At 36.6% G+C, this 23,053-nt stretch overlaps 1 protein-coding gene across 1 annotated transcript in view; it reads right to left on the bottom strand.

Annotated features, from left to right (window-relative positions):
- Nucleotides 1-23,053, bottom strand: part of LOC130232381 (collagen alpha-1(XXV) chain) — a 401,111-nt gene that overhangs the window by 41,053 nt on the left and 337,005 nt on the right. Inside the window, exons 13-15 of the mRNA XM_056462242.1 lie at nt 20,675-20,719; nt 19,331-19,357; nt 15,933-15,977 (exon numbers count right to left, since the gene is read on the bottom strand). Coding sequence (XP_056318217.1) covers nt 15,933-15,977; nt 19,331-19,357; nt 20,675-20,719 — 117 coding nt within the window. The remainder of the gene's footprint in view (nt 1-15,932; nt 15,978-19,330; nt 19,358-20,674; nt 20,720-23,053) is intronic.

Raw genomic sequence — 23,053 nt, 5'->3', positions numbered from 1 at the left:
CAAATCAACCCATAGATTTTCGATTATGTTCAAGTCTGGGACTGGGATGGGTATTTTAGAACATTGTATTGTGTCTGAATGTGAATTCCTTGGTAGATCTGGAACTGTGATTTGAGTCACTGTCCTGCTGAAACATCCATAACTTGAACCCTGTCATAACTTCAGCCTCTTGACTAATTCCTGAACATTGTTCTTCAGAATCTGCGGATACTGGGTGGAATCCATGTGACCTTTAACCTTTGACAAAGTTTCCTGTACCTGTGCTTGCCACACATCCCCACAGAATGATGGAGCCCCCAACATATTTTACAGTAGGAAGCAGGTTCTTCTGCTGGAACGCTGTGTTCTTTTTCTGACATGCAAAGCACGTTGTGGCATCTGTCCACAGTATATTTTTCCAAAATAATTCAGGCTTGTCCAGATGAGCTTTTGCATACCTCAAACAACAAGCAAATAAAAAGCCATCAGCCTTTATATTTTTGTGCGACCCCTTGGGTGATTACATTATATTAAAAACACAGCAATAGTGTCAGATGCAGCAAATTGATTTTATGGCACAAGACTAAACTATCTGACACCTTTATGGCACTCACGTACATCTAAAATACATTTTTGTTAATGATTTGATAACCTAAAGCTAGATGCACTGGCTGAAACCAGACGATTACATGACCTTAAGCGAGTCTTCACCTGAAGGATATCATTATAAACAGGAACCTAGTCTAAAAGAGAAAGGTGGAGATGTTGGCATAATATGTAGTAAGATTTTTAGTGTCACTCCCTAATCAAGTTCCACATTTAATTAATTTGAAGTAATAATGTTCTATATTTCATTGTACAACATAAACAATAAATCTCAATCTAAATTTATATTGGCAACTGTATAGGCCTCTAGGGCACCACAATGACTTTACAATAGAATTTGCTGATTTCATTCATTCATTCATTTTCTTTTCGGCTTAGTCCTTTTATTAATCCGGGGTCGCCACAGTTGAATGGACCGCCAACTTATCCAGCATATGTTTTACGCAGCGGATGCCCTTCCAGCTGCAACCCATCTCTGGGAATTATTCATACACACTCATACACTACGGACAATTTAGCCCACCCAATTCACCTGTACCGCATGTCTTTGGACTATGGGGGTAACCGGAGCACCCGGAGGAAACCCACACGAACGCGGGAAGACTATGCAAACTCCTCACAGAAACGCCAACTGAGGCTTGAACCAGCGACCTTCTTGTTGTGAGGCGACAGCACTACCTACTGCATCACAACGTCGCCTAATTTGCTGATTTCTTTTACAAAATAGTTTTGCACATGAAGTTTTAGGTATTGGTATTTTTAATATTCATAGAGATAATCAAAAAGATGCATTTAGTCTGGCATTCCTAAGCATACCCAACTCTGTTGGAGTGAAACAGCATGTCTCAGAACCTACTTATTTGCATAATCATACCTTAGACCTAATATTATCACATGATATCAATATTGATAATGTTGAAGTTGTGCAGCAGAGTGTGACATCTCAGATCACTATTTAATCTCTTGTTTATTGTGCATTGACAGGTCTTCAAAACTACCTTTTATTTATAACTTTGGGAGAATGATCACCTCTAACACAAAAGATTGTCAGCATTTTCTCCAGACACCTTAAAAGAACTTGACACTGCAACTGAAACTATTGATTCTGTCCTTTCTAGCACTTTACACATAGTTGCTCTGTTACACTTAAAAAAGTTTAGGAAAGCATCCCAAAAATGGAACGTAGATGGAAGAAATCAAAATTAGAGGTTTTTGGTCTGGCCTGGAAAGAAAGTACACTTAACTTTAGAAAAGCTTAAAGTCTGTCAGATGAGCATATTTTTCAACTTTAATAGAAGAAATCAAACACAATCACAAGTTCCTGTTTGACACAGTGGCCAATCTACCTAAAAATACAACATCAGCATGCATTTCTCAACACAGCAGTAATGACTTTATGAATTTCTTCACATGGAAGTTTGATGATATCAGAGATAAACTAACCACCATCCACATCCATGATACCAGATTCTAATTGTAAACATGAATTGTTTTCGTGTCTTAAAAAGTTGACACACAGACAACAAGAATTTATTGATTAACAAACACATTTTCAAGAAGTGACAAAAACTGTAAAAGTTTGATAATCAGAAACAGTACCGGGTTTAGATGGTCTTTCATCTGAATTTTATAAACATTTCTGCAACGTTTTAGGAAATTATTATTTTAAAATTCTTTTAAGTGCAATGTAGACTGAATCTTTACCCAAGACTTGTAACAGAGCAGTGTTGTCTTTTTTTTCCAAGGAAAGGTGTTTTTGTTGTTATTGTTGTTGTTTGAAGAACTGTAATTTCATAAAAGTCATTTGAAAAAAGTGGGGATTAGAGACAAAAACCTGACCTCAATGAGCCAAACTAAACGTCCGCTTAAATTTGTTCCATAACAGCAAGTTGAAGATCATTTTATCTAACTAATCTGAGTTCAGTATAAATAATCTAGATAACTGCTTGTGAAACCCTGAAGGTCGAGCATAGATGCATCGATTACGTTGTATGCTACCATGGCAACTACGATAAAAGAAAGAGCTCTGAAATGTGACACAGCATGTGTTCACAGCAAGCAGAGTTTGTTTATAATAAAATATAATAATTTAAACATATTAATCAAAAACTGTGGCTTGCAACAACGCAAGAGAGAAGGTTGACAGGAAAGATCATCTCAAAAGGAAACATATGAAGCAATATATTTTAAAACATAGGCCATTTTTTAAGCCTATTAATGTTCAATTAAATATTTGTCATAACACATTGAAATTGTGCTTGCGTGCATGCTTATTGCCAATTGTTGCTTGTAAGAAAGTTTTAATGCATTGCAGGCTCACTGTAACATACAAAATGTGCTTAACATCAGCACAATAAATTTAAAATAATGGCTACAAAGACCTGTGCACGCACAAGCAGTGGGGTTTTTAATCTGCTCTAGAAAACACTGCAAACTTCTGCTTTCCCTATGACGCTTGTGTTTCCCGTGCCCCCGTGAGAAAATATCGGTAACACTTTATAATAACTACACATTATAAATCATTTATTAAGCATTAGCAAATAGTTAATTCGTTATCTGTTAAGCATTAACTCTACATTAATAAACGTTAGTAAGCAGTTTATAAGTGCAGCTACAAATGCTCTATTCTTGACTTATAAGCACATTTATAGCATGCTTAATACTTGTACTTTCATACTTTGTTAATGATTTATTTTTCATTACTAAATTAAGTATTGCATTATTTACAAACCAGTTGTATTTAACAGTAGTTGAGGGTTTTTAGGATAATTCAGAATGAGTTAGTAAATGATTAATAAACTTGTTGAAATCAACGTTTATATGTCTTATAATTCAGGCATATGTTAAGGGTTACTATGTATGTTGATAAATGCTTTATTAACTCAACTTCATCTAGTTTTGTGACCTAATCTAAAATGAGGACCATTTATGCTTTATAAATCCCTTATAAATGGCATATAAAGGCTCGGTTATATTCTAAACAGGAAAAATTGACATTATTCATTCCTTTTCATTTAAAGATACACAAATGAAACTGTACTTCAAATGAAAAATAAATCTTTGCAACCTTCTCTAAAATAAAATTACTGTACATTTTAAACATTGCATCTTAATATATTGTTAAATTATTATATTGTAGTTGTTTTATCCAGTTTTATGTCGTATTTTGACACTCCTGTTTTTTGGCAATGTTTAAACTTTACAGTAATTTTATTTTTTAGAAAAGATTGCAAAGATTATTGTTCATTTGATTCTGAGCCTTTATATGTCATTTATAAGGGATTTATAAAGCATAAATGGTCCTCATTTTAGATTAGGTCACAAAACTAGATGACGTTGAGTTAATAAAGCATTTATCAACATACATAGTAACCCTTAACATATGCCTGAATTATAAGACATATAAACGTTGATTTCAACAAGTTTATTAATCATTTACTAACTCATTCTGAATTATCCTAAAAACCCTCAACTACTGTTAAATACAACTGGTTTGTAAATAATGCAATACTTAATTTAGTAATGAAAAATAAATCATTAACTAAGTATGAAAATACAATTATTAAGCACAGTATATAGGTGCTTATACGTCAAGAATACAGCATTTGTAGCTGCAGTTATAAACTGCTTACTAACGTTTATTAATGTAGAGTTAATGCTTAACAAATAATGAAATCCCTAGATGCTAATGCTTAGTAAATGATTCATAGTGTGTAGTTATTATAAAATGTTACCAAAATATCTTTATATTAAAGGCTACTGCTCGGCCTGAATCCATCTCTTCATTATTCCACTCAGGGTTTGCAGCTGTAAAGGAATGAACCACCAAATTATCCAGCATATGTTTCACGCAGTGGATGTCCTTCCCGCTGCAACCCAACAATGGGGAAAACCCATACACTCTTGGATTCACACCCAATTTGGCTTATTCAGTTCACCTATAGCGCAAGTGTGGGGGAAACTGGAGCACCCTGAGGAAACCCACGCAAACATGGGGAGAACATGCTAACCCTAACCCTAACCCTAACTCCACACAGAAATGCCAACTGACCTTGCTGGGGCTCAAACCAGCGCCCTTCTTGCTGTGAGGCGACAGCCCTACCTACTGCGCCACCCAGTTGCCCCTTAATTAATATGTTGGAGGGAATTGTTAAATAAATTTTTAATAAACAGAAAAAAAAAAAAAATCAACAGAATCATAAAAAATATATAAAATTTTGTTGAAATATGTTTTTTGTAATTTGTATTTGTTTGTTTGCAATAACTTTTTAATTTAAATGTATTATCATTCTATTCTTAAAGATCTTTGGTGTATACAGTTTATATTTACTATTAAGTGACTATAAAGTTTTTATAATTATTAGGAGATTAAGTGAATTAAAATGGCACCAAATTATGGCAGACAAATGTTAATATTACTTTGATTAATGAACTTAAGACTTAGCCTGACTGTGCATTCACATGGGGCTTTTGCGCCAATGCTTGACAAAGGGTATGTTGGGGCTGACAAGATCGTCATAGCAGCATCAGTCAATGAAATTACTCTGTAATCGGCTACTGTCTGAGCTGGGGTATTTGCATAAAGCAATCTGAGTGGCTGACGTGTCCGTTGGTGCTTGAAAAGTTGAGGAATTACCAACTTCTGCAGCGAACATATGGATGGCAGCCGATAGATTCACAATGCAGTGCGGCAACGCCTGACGTCACCCATTCAAAGTGAATGGGAAGCGTTGACGCTGACGCTGACGCTTCGTGTGAATAGGGCATGAGAATTAACCTGCCCCCAGACCAGGCTAGTTTCAAAGCATAAGTTGCCTGAGTAACTGAGTTTGAACTATCGTAACTTTGATTTATGCAGAATGCTTTAATGATAGATATAGCAGAGGGTGGCGCAGTCATGGTTGGGCAAAAAAACATTGAAATGCATTTTATACAGAAAGTCCTGTCTTGATTATGATCTTTTTAATCACTGTAAAAAACAGATAATGAGTTGTTTATATACACAATGAACAGCAGCTACGCTAATTATTTTCTTTATTCTCTATTTCCACCTGGGGATACTCATCCCGAGGCCCTCAGACTATGCAGCGCCACTGATTTGATCCAAGACCAGCAAAGAGATGATCCCAAGGTTTCCATATCCTGGATCTAGGCCGCATCCTGAGCAGCTGCTGTGGTGGTCATGGAGGAGTGGAGAGCATGAGATTGATTCCTGTGATGCTCCAGGGACAGACGAGTCTTCGCTGAGGTTCAGCTTCCAGCCTCCGCCACTGAGACTGCAGCTCTGCACAAGACGTTTGGCCAGCGGAGAAATGGAAATGATCGTGCCCATCTAAGTCAGGTTTCTCTCAAGGGTTTTTTCTTCACTTTCGCCAGTTGGTGAAGTTTTTTTTCCTCGCCGCTGTCGCCACTAGCTTGCATGGTTTGGGATCTGTAGAGCTGCGCATCGATGGATTTGCTCTTCAGTGTTGGACTCTCAGTAGTGACTATTAAACCACAATGAACTGAGCTAAACTGAACTGAACTTAAACTCTGAAATTTGAACTGACTCTTTCTATTTACTATGATCTTTTATGTGAAGCTGCTTTGACACAATCTACATTGTAAAAGCGCTATACAAATAAAGGTGAATTGAATTGAATTGAATTGAACAATGAAGTGAATGGAATGTATAGTGAAAGCCCAGTTTCTAAAAGTCTCTTATCATGGAGTGAAAGTGAATGGTTGTCTTCATAGGACATTGTGGAAAAGTTTGGTAATAAATCACTACACAATGCAAAGATTAGGGTCTAATTTCTTATCTGTAATACCACAAACATTTACAATGATTTTGAAAGAGTAGGTAACAAAACAGCAGTGTATAGCTATGATGGCTAAATTTATGAATAGTTTATGAAGTGTCGCTGTGGAGACAGGGGTTTGTTTTAAAAAAACTCCAGAAGTTTCAAAAAGCATTGCATTATACTACTGTTTACATGTGTTTCAGGCAAAGGATAGAGCGTTTTTCATAAACCATACCATCTAAAGTTAGTTGAAGGACTTTACATAAACATCCTATTGATAAAAGAACTGGTGACAGCTAATTGACTGTTTTTCCACATTATTGCTGTGATCTCAAACTCCTATTGTGTATATGTTCATTTGCCTCCATTATTTTCAGTTATCTCTGTTCATCCTCCTGCCAGCAAAGACTCCACGATAAGACTTTGAAATAATAATAAATCTACACTATGGTATAATAGTTATACTCGCGCTCTCAAAACAGCAACCCAGGCCCTGGAACGTAAATGGATAATAACTAATTTATAGGTCCTTAGATTTGCGTAAAAAGACAGTATGTCCAGCTATAGGAGGGCGCTAAAAATCTGCCAGGGCTGAGCACCTCCACAAACTGATAGAAAATAATCATAACACTCCTAGATTTTTATTTAGCACCATTGCTAAATTAACAAATAATCAGTCATCTCTGGAACAAAATGTCTCATAGCAAATTAGTCATGATGACTTTATGAATTTTTTTCAGTGATAAAATAGAAGGCTTTAGACAGAAAATAGAAGATGGTAAACTTTCTGCACTGCCTTATACTTCAGATCCAGTAAACATTCCACTGAATCAAAATAACTTACAGTGCTTCAAAATCATAGAACAGGAAGAGCTAGATAAAGTTATAAATAGTTCTGAACCAGCTACAAGTATGTTAGACCCAATTCCAACAAAATTTCTGAAAGAATTGCTACCTGTTATAGGAGAACCTCTTCTTAACGTTATCAACTCCGCTTTATCTTTAGGCTATGTCCTAAATCCTTACATGCTTGCTGTTATTAAGCCTATTATTAAGAAACCACAACTGGACCCCAGCAATCTAGCTAATGATAGGCCTATTTCAAATCTTCCATTTATGTCTAAGATACTAAAAAAAAGTTGTTTCTGTCCAATTATGCTCCTTTCTGCAGACGAACAATGTTTTTGAATTGTTCCAGTCAGATTTCAGGGCTCATCACAGTATAGAAACTGCATTAGTGAAAATAACCAACGATTTACTCTTAGCTGCTGACCAAGGTTGCATCTCACTATTAGCTTTACTTGATCTTAGTGCTACATTTGACACTATCGACCACAATATACCCATAAATCGCTTAAATTCTACAGGTGTCCAGGGACAGGCTCTACAATGGTTTAAGTCATATTTAACTGGCCGTTACCAGTTTGTGAATATTAATGGACAGCTTTTTAGAAGTCAGACCAGTAAAGTATGGGGTGCCTCAAGGATCAGTTTTAGGCCCTTTGCTGTTTACAATTTACATGCTACCCCTGGGAGACATTATTAGAAGACATGGGATCAGCTTTCACTGCTATGCAGATGATACTTAATTATTCATTTCAACTAAACCTGATGAGACTGAACTGTCTAAGCTAACTGAGTGTATTAAAGTTGTTAAAGACTGGATGACCAACACTTTTCGTCTCTTAAATTCAGACAAAACAGAATTATTACTTATTGGGCCTAAATCCTGTACACAGCAGATCTCACAACTCGACCTACAATAAGAGGGATACAAAGTTAGCGTTAGCTCTACTATAAAAGATCTGGGTGTCATATTCGACAGCAATTTAACTTTTGAAAATCATATATCACATGTTGCAAAAACTGCCTTCTTTCATCTGAGAAATAGTTATGAACTTTGCTTTCCCTCTCAGATGCAGAAATGCCAGTCCATGCTTTTATGACTTATGGATTACTGTAATGCTCTGTTTGCTGGCTGGCCAGCATCCACCATTAACAAACTTCAGCTAGTACAAAATGCTGCTAGAGTTCTTACCAGGACTAGGAAAATATGATCATATCACCCCAAGTTTATCCTCCTTACACTGGCTGCCTGTTAAGTTTCGTATTGATTTTAAAATATTGCTTCTTACCTATAAAGCTTTAAATAATCTAGCTCCTGTTTATCTAACCAACCTTCTGTCTCACTACAATCCAACCCGCTCTTTAAGATCTCAAAGTTCAGGGCTTCTGGTGGTACCTAGAATAGCAAAGTCGAGTAAAGGAGGTCAAACCTTCTCATTTACAGCTCCTAAACTCTGGAATAGCCTTCCTGATAATGTCCGAGGCTCAGACACACTCTCGCAATTCAAAACTAGATTAAAAACCTATCTTTTTAGCAAAGCATACACTCAATGCATCATTTAGCAGTATGATACATGAATGTGCCCCACGCAGGCTTTTGCATCTCGTTTATTCACACTATGAACAGCAGCTACGCTAATTATTCTCTTTATTCACTATTTCCACCTGGAGATACTCATTCCGAGGCCCTCAGACTATGCAGCACCACTGATTTGATCCAATACCAGTGACAAGATGATCCCAAGGTTTCCATAATCCTGGACCAGGCTGTATCCTGAGCAACTGATGTGGTTGTCATGGAGGAGTGGAGAGCATGAGACCTGTGATGCTTCAGGGACAGACGGGTCTTCGCCAAGGTCCAGCATTCTCCAGCCTCCGGCGCCTAGACTGCAGCTATGCACAAGACGTTTGGCCAGAGGGGAAATGGTCGTGCCCAACTGAGCCTGGTTTCTATTGAGATTTTTTAATACTTCACTTTCGCCGCTTTTTTTCCTTGCCACTGTCGCCACTGGCTTGCATGGTTTGGGAACTGTAGAGCTGCATATCAATTGATTTGCTCTTTAGTGTTTGGACTCTCAGTAGTGATTATTAAACCACACTGAACTGAGCTAAACTGAACTGAACTTAAACATTGAAAACTGAACTGACACTGTTTCAATTTACTATGATCTTCTATGTGAAGCTGCTTTGACACAATCTACATTGTAAAAGCGCTATAGACATAAAGGTGAATTGAATTGAATTGAACATACTCAAGGCTTCTGTTGTCAAAAAACAATATATAAAAATTAAATAAAATATAATCATGTGAAGAAGTGTATCAGATTCTTACTTTATGTAAATCTATACATTGAGATGAAACCACAGAAGTTTCCAACAGAACAATCCAAGGTACAATTTCTTTATTTTCTCTTAAAGCTTTTTTTTAATATGGTCCACCAGCAATATCACTTTCCAGTTTTACTAACCATTTCCAAGACGTTCAAACTGTTCTGCATCTCAGATAAACTGCTCAGTGTGCATGAAGTCACATCTCCCATATATTTACTACATTTAAAAGATCAGAAGTCTGACAGTGGCTAGTGATGGAATGAAATGACTAATCTTAATGCATGTCAGCAATGCCCATTTATGATGACACTACTGGGTTGGGGAACTTCATGTAGTGAGCAGAGAACTTTAGGCATGGAGCATTTTGTAATGCCTTGCCACATGTTAGATGTGCAAAGCCACTCAACCAGCTTACAATCCCTGTTGCCTGTCCTCAGTACCAAAATCCATGGAGATTAACACTGTTCACCTGCCTTGTTGGAAAGCACTTGCTGCCTGACTTTCAAATTTTGTACTGTGCTTCTCTTGGACACTTTATCAAGAACTGAGAAATTTATTTCCATCCAGCTCTCAAACTCCCATATGTTCTTCCTCTAGTCCCAGCTACTCTAAGGGAACTCCACTGGGTTTGCATCCTTTCAAGGCTAATCCTGCAGAGTGCCAAAAACCTTGTTCACATCTAGGAGGGCAACAAATGGAAGATGGCCTCCATTACCCCCAATAGGCACAAGGAGTACTGGATGATGCTATATAATCTCTACATAAAGTATGTACAGCGTTCTTACAAAACCTTATTAACAGGGTGTTCCAGCAGTTTCTCCATCCATTCATCATTGTCTGTTTAAAAGATACTTTGATATACTCCCGGAACCTGGCTGAACAATTTAAGTAGGTCCTGCTATGCTTTCAATATCACCATCTCTATCTGTAGCTTATGAAGTGTGGGTTCCACCAACCTTCTGTCCAGTTTCATCATCAGAAAGGAGTTTCATTCCAGATTTACGCCAGATTTAAATTCCAGATTTACGCCACCTAGATTACAATCCCCTTTGTCATTGATGTGGACACCAAAAATGGCCTATGCTGTTCAAGCAGTCCGGTGAGTCTCCCAGCCTCCATCCTTGTGCATACTATTCTAAGAAACTGTCCCCAGTGGAGCAGAATTAAGGCATTATAATCTGGTAGCTGTTGACCTTTAAACTTGACCTCAAGGAAAGGTGGAATTAGATTGAATAATGTATCCACCATTTTGTGAACACTACTCTTAGCTGGAAACTTTTTTTACTTCCAACCCTTACTGTCAATTTGATTCAGTGGACTCTTAATAAAAACATCCTTACTGCCACCCTCGATTAACAAACTCTGCTGGGTTGGCAGAATGCCTTATGTCCCCTCCTCTACAAAGCAACAGTGAAAAAACCTGCTGGGCAAAGTTCAATGTCTTCCGGGCTCTGGATATCCAGAAAGCAAGCAATCCTGCAAGTTTGGTAACGGAGGCACAGTATGACCCATGACATCACCAGGTACATCCGAAACTGATCAGTCTGGGCTGTCAAAAACATCTTGCCATCTGCTTGCAGGTAGATTAATCCCACTACCCATCCAACAACAATTCTGGTCCCATAATGGAGTGGATTTCACCACTAATCTACTGAATACTGATAGATGTATCTGCCTTTTAGTGGTGGTTGATCACTTCTCAAAATCATGCAGACTCATGCCCTAAAAGGTCTCCCGACAGCCTTAGAAACTGCCAACATGTGTTCAATTGTGTCTTAAAAAACTTCAATGCAGTTCATCCCTCAGGTATGGAGAGCCATCTTCTATTTACTTGGAGTCATAGTCAACCTCTCATCTTGATACAACCCTTGGCCAACAGCCAGACTGAGAGCAAGATCTAAAAGTTTGGACAGTACCTCCGATCATACTGTTCATTTATAAGGACAGTGCCTATTTTTAATATTTATAATTTCTGAGATACAGCGTGTTAGCATACATCAGCTTGCAGAGCAAAGATGGTTGATGTTGTCCATCCACAAGATTAGAGAAGAAAAGAGCAGTGTATTTTCAAACTACAGCTGATCAAAACAATGGTGAGTGACATTCTAAGTCGATCTCTGTCTTTTTTTAGTTACAGTGCTGTATCTATACTATAGTAATTGTAGTGTATTAAGTGTGAGATGGGATTCACGTTTATGTATTTTTTTTATCTTGGCCACTTAATTTTTGGTTGGCTATCTGTTTGTTTCTAATGAGTCTCCTGTTTTTGTTACTGCAGACTAGTTCAGTAAAAAGAAAGAAAGAAAAACTGCCCACATGTTTAGAATCTTTCCTTATCGTAAACACAACAGTAATCTGGTAGTGATTGCACTGCCTTGGCTTTTTGGGTTAATATTGTGATATCCCGATTACAACAGCAAAATACTTGGAAATATCTCTAGACCAAACCTGGGCATTTTACGGCCCGTGGGCCACATACGGCCCTTTGGTTGACTTCGACCGGCCCGCGTAAGGTTAATTGGAAATTACAAAATAAATGTATTTTCTCATGTTACTTCATGCATGGACTAAGACTGCATTGCTTTTATTTTGAAGTTGTTTTTTATGTACACAATGACGCAATACGTATAGGAACAGGTGCCCGCGGTTGACATGGTGATTGTAACCCCCAGAAATATCCGCTCATGCAAAAAAAGAAAGATAGATGCCGAATGCAGGATTTTCAACAAAAATTGGACTGCTAAGTATTTTTTTACTGAAGTCGGAGGTAAAGCAGTGTGTTTGGTTTGCGGGGAGGAGATTGCCGTGTTTAAGGACTACAATTTGAGTTGGCTTTACGACAAGAAACACTCTGAAAAATACAAGAACTTGTCTGATGCTGAGAGGGCACGGCCATCCGAAGCTTTGCTAGCAAAGTTGCAAAAGCAGCAAGGCTTTTTTACGAAGCTTCACACATCCAGGGATGCAGCGACCAGGACCAGCTTTGTGATATCCCACAAAATAGCTAAAAACAGTAAGCCGTTTTCGGAGGGAGAGTTTGTCAAAGAGTGCATGGTGGACTCTGCCGCACTAATATGCCCTGAAAAAAAAGGCGCATTTGAGCAAGTCCCGCTGTCCAGGCAAACCGTGACCAGGAGGATCGAGGACATTGCGGGGAACCTGGAGCTTCAGCTGCAACGTGAAGTGGTTTTGACTTTTTTTCATTGGCCTTAGACGAGAGCTGTGATGTCCGCGACACAGCCCAGCTGCTCGTATTTGTCCAGGGGATAACAGACTTCAAGCTCACAGAGGAGGTAGCAGCAATGCGGTCGATGAAAGGGACAACGACAGGGAGTGATCTTTTTACAGAGGTAAATGCGTGCATGGACACTCTGGGATTGAAATGGGAGAGACTGTCAGGTGTCACACCAGACGGTTGTCCAAATCTTACAGGGAAAAATGTCGGACTTTTGAAACGCATGCAAGATAAAGTGACAGAAATCGATGCAGATCAAAAATTTGTGTTTTTGCATTGTATTATACACCAACATGTGTTGTGCAAGTCAGTGCTAAAAATCAACCATGTTACTGATGTTGTTACTAAAATAGTAAAGTTCATCAGGGCGCGGGCAATGAATCACAGACAGTTTGTTGCTCTTTTGGAGGAACATGAGACTGAGCATAGTGGCATCGTCTACCACACAGCTGTCAGATGGCTCAGCCTGATTAAAGTGCTGAAGAGGGTTTGGGACTTGAAAGCAGAGATTCGAGAGTTTTGCGAGAAAAAAGGCAAAGACATTCCAGAGCTCTCAGATGAGGATTGGATGGCAGATTTTGCATTTGCTGTTGATGTGACTTCACTGATGAACAAACTGAACACCAAACTGCAGGGCAAGGGCCTTTTTGTTCATGAAATGCACAGCCTCGTGAAGGCCTTCATGAGAAAGCTGCAGTTTCTTTCAAGTCAACTGGAGAGCAACACTCTCACTCACATGCAAACCCTGAACGAAGTCACACCATCAGCTGATCACCTCAGCAGGTACTCATCCATGTTAGGAGCATTACATGGTGAGTTTTTAAGGCGTTTTGAAGATCTCAGAACAATCGAGGATGAAATGCATATGATTTCCTCTCCCTTTACCTGCAGTGTGGATAATGCACCCAGTGATGTGCAGCTGGAACTCATTGACCTGCAGTCTGATGCAGTACTGGCAGAGCACTTTAAGTCAGGATCTCTGCTGGATTTCTACTCTTCTCTTAAGGAGGAAAACTTTCCAAACCTGAGACGACATGCTCAGAAGATGTTGGTTCTCTTCGGCTCTACCTACATTTGTGAACAAACATTTTCACTGATGAAGTTTACAAAATCCAGGTATAGATCCTCTCTAACTGATGATCATTTGTCAGCTTTGCTTCGCATCTCCATGTAGAATGCTAAGAACCTCTTTCCAACAATATTTGAAACTCAAAATGTGTTTTGGAGCGAATGTGACTGAAACTGTTAACTAATAAGTCACAAATGTTTAACTAAAACCAAATGCTCACACTTTGTTTACCATTGCATTGGGAAATTTGAATAAATCACATTTTTGTAAGGCAACCTCACTTTTTCCTTTTTGCTCATTTATAACATATAGTCTACTCTTACCAGCTTGAGAAAACAATGGTATTTACCACTTTTTAATAAAGAAATACCATTAATATTATGCATAATTGACTTCAGCCTTTTGGCCTGGCCCTCCACAATATTTTCTGTTTCTCATGTGGCCCCATGGAAAAAATAATTGCCCACCCCTGCTCTAGACTGATGGCAGTTCATGCCATTCAGCCTTATAATCTTAAAATGTAAGCAAAATCACCTGTTTGTTCATCACTTTAAACATTGTTTGATTTTCCTTTTTTATATATCCGATTATGCCGTGAGACACAATGCACATGGCACTGGTGGGAGGTGTGCATTGTGTCTATATATATATATATATATATATATATATATATATATATATATATATATATATATATATATATATATATATATATATATATATATATATATACGAAAAGTGGTGGGATAAAACAATATGATTAGACGCTGATAAAAGAGCTGGCAATTGCTTCATATTTAGAGAGGTCACATTTGATCATCTATTTGTTAAACAGAATCAAATGATGCGATTTTGCAGGTTAGAGTTCACCAAGCTTGAACTTTCAAATGCAGCGAATTCAAACAAATTAGCCACTAATCTGACAAAGCATAAAATAGTTACATTTCCTCATGAGATCAGGCTGGGCTGACAGTCTTAGTTTGTGGCAGTCTAATATGTACATTTGAAGTCAGAATTATTAGTCCTCCTACATTACTAGCCTCCTGTATATATATGTTCCCCAATTTCTGTTTCCACAAGATTTTTTTCAACAAATTTCTAAACATAATACTTTTAATAATTAATTTCTATGGAAGTCCTATAAGAGGCTATGCATTAAAATATTTATTAATCATGATGATGATGTATGACTAGGCAAACTTTTTTTTGGCTTATTCTAAGAGGATGCCCTAGACATACAGTATGTTCATATTGTATTATTTGGAGGTATTCACTTTTTAAAGTAATTGTAGATAATACATATTTAAAATAATGCATATAAAAAACACAATAAAGCAAAAGTAGAATTTTCATCAGTCTTCATGATCTAATTTATCCATGCAACAACTTATTTTGCAACATATAACATGCATTTTAATAGTTGGTAACAAATGGTAAAAGTTAAGGGAATATTATTGTAAGCAATGATATATAATCATATACATGAATATAATCATGAATGTACATTAATCATGAGTATTATGGCTGATATGAACGCCCTTAAAGTGTTGCACAACTGCGCGTTTGCAATCATCACTCGGTTTGCAGGGCTGGTGCAGACTTAACTGCTGCTCTAGGCAAAACACTGATGTTAAACTTTCATCATACACAATCATTAGGTTACATGAATAAGATCCTGTTTTAAAGGGCAGAGTGTACATCTGAAAATGTTCATTTAATTTCAGTGGCCCAGTCATACATGTGCAGGTATTATTATTATTATTATTATTATTATTATTATTATTATTATTATTATTATGGTTACTGCAGTTGTGAATTTGTCACTTGATCATTTTATTTGTTAGTCCATTATTTAACACATGCCTTGATAATCCATCTTGTATATAGGTATACATTGTTTGTATATTCCCCATAATCTTAATTAAATGTCTGAATGTTGTGATTTTCATTTGCTTTACATCCCCGGACTCATTTGCTTTACACCAATGCCACAAAACCAGTTAATGATGTTATAGTAGATTTTATAGTAGAAGGTAATTTTATAATTATCAACATTTGCATAGCTATCAATCTTTAGACTGACCTTCTCTCCGGTTTCACCTTTCATCCCATCTTCTCCCATGTCTCCCTATCAGAGAATGAGACAAATATTAAATCATTTTATACATCTGTGCAAAAGAATTTTTTCCTCATTTAACTCTGTTGTTTGAAGTTAACATATCACATCAAAAATATAGCAGAATGTAGTCAACAATAGACAAATAAGTATACAGTATAAAGTTTTCTCATTGTAGGGAACAGTGGCTCAATTTAATAAGGAGACTCAGAAAAGTTAGTGGAATTGAAAAAGGTTTACCAAAGAAAACCTGCACCTAACAAGGTAAGGTTCACAGAGTAAGTTAGCTTCCCTTGCTTTCTCAAGTTTGACACAATTCCATTCTAAAACTGAGGTTTCCCTCCTTTCAGGGTTTATAAGGTTTTTACTTAATCTCTTTTCTGGGCCCAGAGTGGTCTGAGAACTAAATAACCAATATGAAATATATTAATAACTAAATTTGCAGTTTTAATGGACCAGGATTCAAAATAAACATAAAAGTTTAGATTCAACAATATTTACTAAACCGATAAAAATCCTTGCAATTCCTCTACAACACACACGCACACGCACACACACACGCACAAGCACACGCACACACACACACACACACACACACACACACACACACACACACACACACACACACACACACACACACACACACACACCTGAACAGAGGGTGACAGAAGTCTCATTTCTTCCTGCCACTTTAGCACATTAAATGTCACCTATTTTACCCATTTTACAAGATGTAAGATTAGCATTTGGTGTCTCAAGAATGTGTTTGTAAAGTTTCAGCTCAAAATACTGTTACATTTCACATATGCATTGGGGTGTTTTGTGTTTGTTTTCTGTTTCGCTCTCTCTTCTGTTGTGTACTCTGTCCTGTCCTAGGTGTGCAGCCATTGGTCGAGAAGACTGTCAATCACCATTATGACGCACTCGGTGCACCAATTAAGAGCTCCTCACTTGTGTTGACCACCCTGTTCATTGAGTCTGTATTATTTTTGTTGCTGTTGTTGTTTAGTTTGTCACTCATGTAAGTGCTTTATTTATAAGATATGTTTATATAGATAAGTTTGTACAGCTCAATTTATTATTCATTATTAGGAAGTTGAATTATATTTATGAGTACTGGATTATCAGATAAGCTCTTGTTTTGCTAATGGCTAACAATGTGTACTTTACAAGAACTCTAGTAATTTTGAGCAGCATAGTTTTTTGTGTGAGTTGCCACATTTGTAATTATGTTTTGGAATAGTTAAAAAGTTTAGTTAAGCGTTGAATATGCTGAAGATTACACTTTTGTTTCTGCATTTTTCTTTGGTTAGTAAGTTTAGTGAGTTAGGGGTTAGTTAGTTATTCAAGCCTTACTGAAACGATGAGTGACACACAAATGCTTACACATACACATAAGCATGTTTACTGACACCATGCGGCCATGGTGATTATATATATATGAACAGTTACTTCATGTTGTGGTGCGTGACTGTCAGACGCGCTTCATAGTGATAAATAGACTCTGTTTCTCAAACAGATTCTGTACATACGATTTGAAGGAGAGCAAAAGTGGACACTCTGGGTTTTGAGTGTGTCCCTTATTTTGCCTTATTTTCACATCCCAATGTTGACATGTATGGTAAATAACACTCTTAATCTCTCGCAATACACCTTACTACTGCCCATTTTTATACCTTTAAATCAACGTACAAAGCACTCACATGGTTTTAGATGCAAATTAAACTTTGGACTTCAAGGATCATTTGGTTATATATAGCAAAACAAATCAAGCTGTTTTTTTTTCAGATAAAAAAATGTCACATCACTACCTGTTTTTGCCTTCGGATTACTGTTTGGATTTGTCTGTTTGTTATATTGTTAGTCTGTGTTTCTAACTTTTGCCTCTGCCCAAATTACTGACTTTCAGCTCGTTGTATTGAAATTGATTTTTACCACTGGCCTTATTACACTTCTGCTAATGGATTCAACTACCTCATCAAGTGAGGGACAGTTTAAAACTTTTGATATCTGTTATATTTTTATGGAAAGTAAATAAGAAAAGTAGGGCCAGATAAAACAAAACAATGTACGTAAACAAATTAAATGTTCTGTTTGCCAAGCCTTTTCTGTAGGTGTCTAGGTAGACTTTCAGTCTAAGGCCAGGCATACAATGTGTGTTTTTTATACAATTTCAGCAAGGTAGCAACTCACACTGCACAGGAAAATTATTATATGTTCAGCAGCAACTTAATTGATTAAACAGTTTGAACACATCAAGAATATTTTTTTTCTTTAACAGATTATTTTAATGGATAAAAATGGTGACTTAATATTTTCAAAGAGTTTCTAAATTGTACAGTTAGGTTCAAACTAACACCAGAAAAATAAATAATAAAATGTTAAGGGCCCACATATCACACTCTCAAGGCATGCTTTTGGTCCAGATATACACAATGAACCCAATGAATGCACTCCTGTTTGCTGGATACTTTTAAATCAATTTCATATATAATTACACAGTTTCATATGATAAATCTATTTTTTTTTACTTTTGACTCCAGCCATTGTAAGCTCCATAAAATGTCTGGATGCACTGCGGGACTAAGGTGGATTGGAATCTGCTTCATTATATTTGATCTGTTTGAAACTGTGTGAGTGTTTGATTCAATTAGACGAAATGATCCAAAACTGGTCTAAATGAGCAATTTCAGAAATACAGAGTGGTGGGAGTATGTGGTTAGGGAGACGTTTGCCAATGGTTTCAAGTATGATCCCTGGAAGGAGTGATCCAAGACATAAAGGGCAACAGTTTCCAACTACACTCTATCAACACTGTCCTCTTGAGAAGTGCCAGGGGACAGCTGCAGCTGCTAAGAATAAAGAGCTTTTGACAGGTAGCCTAAATTGTCTGGTACTGTGCCACATACATTTGGCTTCCTCTATGGAGGTCATTTAGGAACACATTTGTGAAGACATGATGATGCATAAAATCAGAGAAAATGAACAACTGCCTAGTGCAAATTCTAATTATTTTGTGTGACTTCAGTACTGCTTGTTCCCTTTTTACTGCAAGGTGCTATTTGTTTGTTCAGGAATTACAAAAGCTATCTAATGCTTTGAATGATTAGATATTAAGAACAATTTGAGAAAATAAGAAACTGTGACCCTTGTCCACAGTTACGTACCAAGTTAAACCAACAGTTTACAATGTTTTACTCTTCCAGTTGCTCATTACTTTATTACCATAACCTTATTGTGCGTTTTAGGTACACTTTTATATTTCTTTAACAACATATATGCATTTGATGATGCAACATAATATTAAAAAAGGATGCAAATTAATGCAACACTGACAAAATAATTGGAGTGAAAATGTAACTTACCTTCTCACCCCGTTCACCTCTTTCACCCTATTGGGGGGAAAACAGTGAGAAAAAGGCATATAAAAATGATGCATTCAGAATGGTCAGACCATAACAGAGAACAATTCAATTAAAATATATGAGGCTAATATAAGATGTAAATTTTACCCATATCACATCTCAAAGTCTTTAAAGAACATTTGGTGTAGAACAAAATCTGCTGTCAGGCCTAGCCTGAATAATTGGAAGCACCGGGGAATTCCTGATATATTTTTATTTTTTGCAGAGGACCAGTGTTGTCATGCTGCTGGGTTGAAAAATATAAGTGCTAGCTATAGGCTACCTGCACACACAGCCATTATTTTTATTTATTATTTTCATCTTTTTTTTTATTTATAATGTTTTTGCAGTTTCACTATTTTTCTTTCTTATTTTACCGCAGCCCCACTCTGTTTATTTACACACACACACAACCACACCCCCTCTTAGCTTGCAGGCTAATGATGACATATTATCTTTTGAATCTCTCAGTAACGACATGTTGCTCAATTGTTGGAGATATCCAAGCAGAATATAAGAAATAATAATTTAAGCATAATTTAAAAGAAAGCTCCACAATCTAATACCACCAAATGTACTAAGGTGAGTACCCTTTTACTTTAAACTAGCAAGAGTACATAAATTGAATTCAATTAAATGGCAGTAACCTAATATTAACCAAGTTAGTAGCACTATTTCAGACTTATGTACTGAGGTTTTAATTAAATAATGTTAATTTAGTCAGTCATGAACTAAAGTGATCTGCACATAAATCCCACTTCAGCTCTGTTTGCTGTGTACAAAGATATGACAAACGTTGATTTTATTAAATAAATAATAAATTAGAAACATCTGTTTAACAATTAGTTTGAGATGTACTGCAAATGAACAAACATTCTAAAACATATCTTGCAGATGTAAATGCACACATCAAACATATGTGCATGTGCTATCAGGGATGATCCATATCAGAGAAGATTTAGGCCTCCATAAATGGAAGAAAGGACATTTTTATTCAAACATTATGTTCTCCAGCTTTATGCATATTTTATGATTTTAAATAATATGGCCATGAAATTAGACTTCTGTTAATGAGACTTTTTAAGTGGGCAGTAGCTATTGCACACAACGTTTCACAAACCTTGATGCCAGGAATTCCATTAAATCCTGGTGTATCAATATTTGAAACAACTACCATTAGAATAGGGCTTACAGTGGTCCTCCAGTAGCAGGCTTTGGTGTAAAATAAGCATTGGCTACCTTTACACTTTTTGTTTTAAAGCAAAAAATCATTTTGATTGATAGATTTACAAAAGTGTCACAAACCTTGATGCCAGGAATTCCATCTACTCCTGGTGTACCGATATCTCCCTACAAAAAATAAATAAATAAAAAAACACACACAAAGTGACCTATTAACCACACCTCTTTAAAAAGTCATGTGACACACATCAATTCAGTCAAGCAGCCATTTTGCCTAATTGATTTATATAGATTAACAGAAAAATTAAGATTGAAATGTTTACATTTATTTTTACTACATGAACACAAATCAGGTTTAATCACAAATGTAACAATATATATTCTCAAGACATTTTTAGGCTAGTGTGCTTAAATCCCTTCTCAGATGGCAATTATTTCTCATGGAAACATCTTTTAAAGAAAATCCTAGCTCTAAACCTGATCAAACACATGGTAGATTTACGGAATCATTGCTGGTGCATTCATCATAATGACAGCCAATTACATTTGACTACAACACAACACAGAAAATGTGGCTTTTTTGATAACTAGTACATGGACAAACTTTCTAGCACAGTGTCCATTTTAAATTCACGAGATGGCACGATGAGTGGCCACTTAGGATTTTTAAAATACAATTTTGTATCAATCTCCTTAGAGATGTGGATTTTGATGGAATGAAATCATCACAGAACATTGATGTTTTTAAAAGTAGATAATTCAGCTTGGTATTTTTACCTGGATGGTTGAGGAAAAAAAACATTCTGACCACATTCTGATAAAGGACATTCTGGATTTGGATAAAATAAATCACCCCTGCAAATTGTAAAATCCATTATGCCTCCCTAAAAACAATTACCATTAGAACAGGGCTTACTGGTCCTCCATTAGCAGACTTGGGTGTAAAATAATTTTACACATTTTATTTTAATCCAAAAAATATTATTCTGGTTGATGAATTTGTAAATAATATTTTTATATATCTGAAGGGCAAATAAAGGGATTGAGATGATGTTCACAATTATTTATCATAAGCTTCAAATGAGAACAATGAGTATTCATCAGGGCTGCATCTCTGCACAGTTTTGCTTCAACTCTAATCAAACACAGCTGATCCAAATAATCAGGGTGTTCAAGACTACTAGAGACTATTAAGCAGGTGTCGGTTGGTGGTGGTTGGAGCTAAACTGTGCAGAGCTGTGGCCCTCCAGGAATTAAGTTTGAGATCATTGCCCCAAGGGGTTCAAAGAGAAAATGTAATATGGACTTTTTAGATACAAACATGTTAAGGTACAGACCCAGCTTTAGTATAATTTGTGTACGATAATAGATGTGGCCAATATTCTTTTTTTTTTTTTTAAGAAAGAATTAATAATTTATGCAGTTATGTACATGTGTTGACAGCTAAAATGCTGGTGATTTGATGCTTCACAAAAGTTGCAGACACCTTTTGCAATATCAAAATGCTTTTTTTTTACACTAAATTAATTTAAACAGCCAGTTATTAAGAAACTTTAATTGGCCTAGGCTACTATAATAAAGAAAATTCGCTCTGTGAGTAAAACTAAACAAACTGCTAAATACTCTTGACACATGAAAGTGTAAAGCCCGCAGCCCATAACAAAGGTGGAAAGTTATTGCGCATCATATTTAACAAACAGTTTACTACATATTTTATATAATTTTGCTCACATGGATAATTGAATATTAATCAGATGATGTCATTACGCTGCTGTTCCGTCAGCCAGTTGTTGCATTGCTGATCATAATTTTGAGGACTGATAGATCTGTCCTTCACATCACATGCATCTCAGATCAGTTCATCCAGACATTTTAACCAGTTTGAAGAACCAAATTAGCCAGAGATCAGTTATCAAGATTAAAAAATCCAGGATCTGCCAGATCATCTTAGATCATTTGAGCAAGGTATGAAGAACATCTGAACAAACTAGTAAAGTGTTTGAAAGCTACAGGTTAGCTTGTTGCAGGTATTGTTGTATGCAGGTCTGCAGCTTTTCAGGAACTGATTTTGATACTACTGGATTAAGGTGTTTACAAATAGACTTTTCAATCAGAGGACAATCAGAGGACATTCTCCAGTTTGACAAATATTGCAGCTGTTGGACAACATATGTTGTCAAGAATGTAGTTGTTTATATTGCAACTATGCAGTTCATTTATAAGGATAGTGCTTATTTTAAAATATTTATAATATCTGAGAGACAGCATGTCGGCGGCCATTAGCCTGTCTTTGAGCAAAGACGGTTGACAATGTTCATCCCCAAGATAGTAACAGAGACTGCACAATAAGCCCTAAGAGAAAAACAGCGTAATTTCAAACTACAGCTGATCAAATCAACTTTTGGCGATCCATTTTCTCTGTTTCCTTTTTGCAAACCAGCCGCTCTGCCGTTAGCTTGAACAGTTAGCAGCTGTGTGCAGTTGTGCAGCAGGGGGCAGGTG

This window comes from Danio aesculapii, chromosome 7 (assembly GCF_903798145.1).
Source record: "Danio aesculapii chromosome 7, fDanAes4.1, whole genome shotgun sequence".
NCBI lineage: Eukaryota > Metazoa > Chordata > Actinopteri > Cypriniformes > Danionidae > Danio > Danio aesculapii.
The sequence above is the reverse complement of the archived record's forward strand: the minus strand, read 5'-3'. Positions and strand labels throughout refer to the sequence as shown.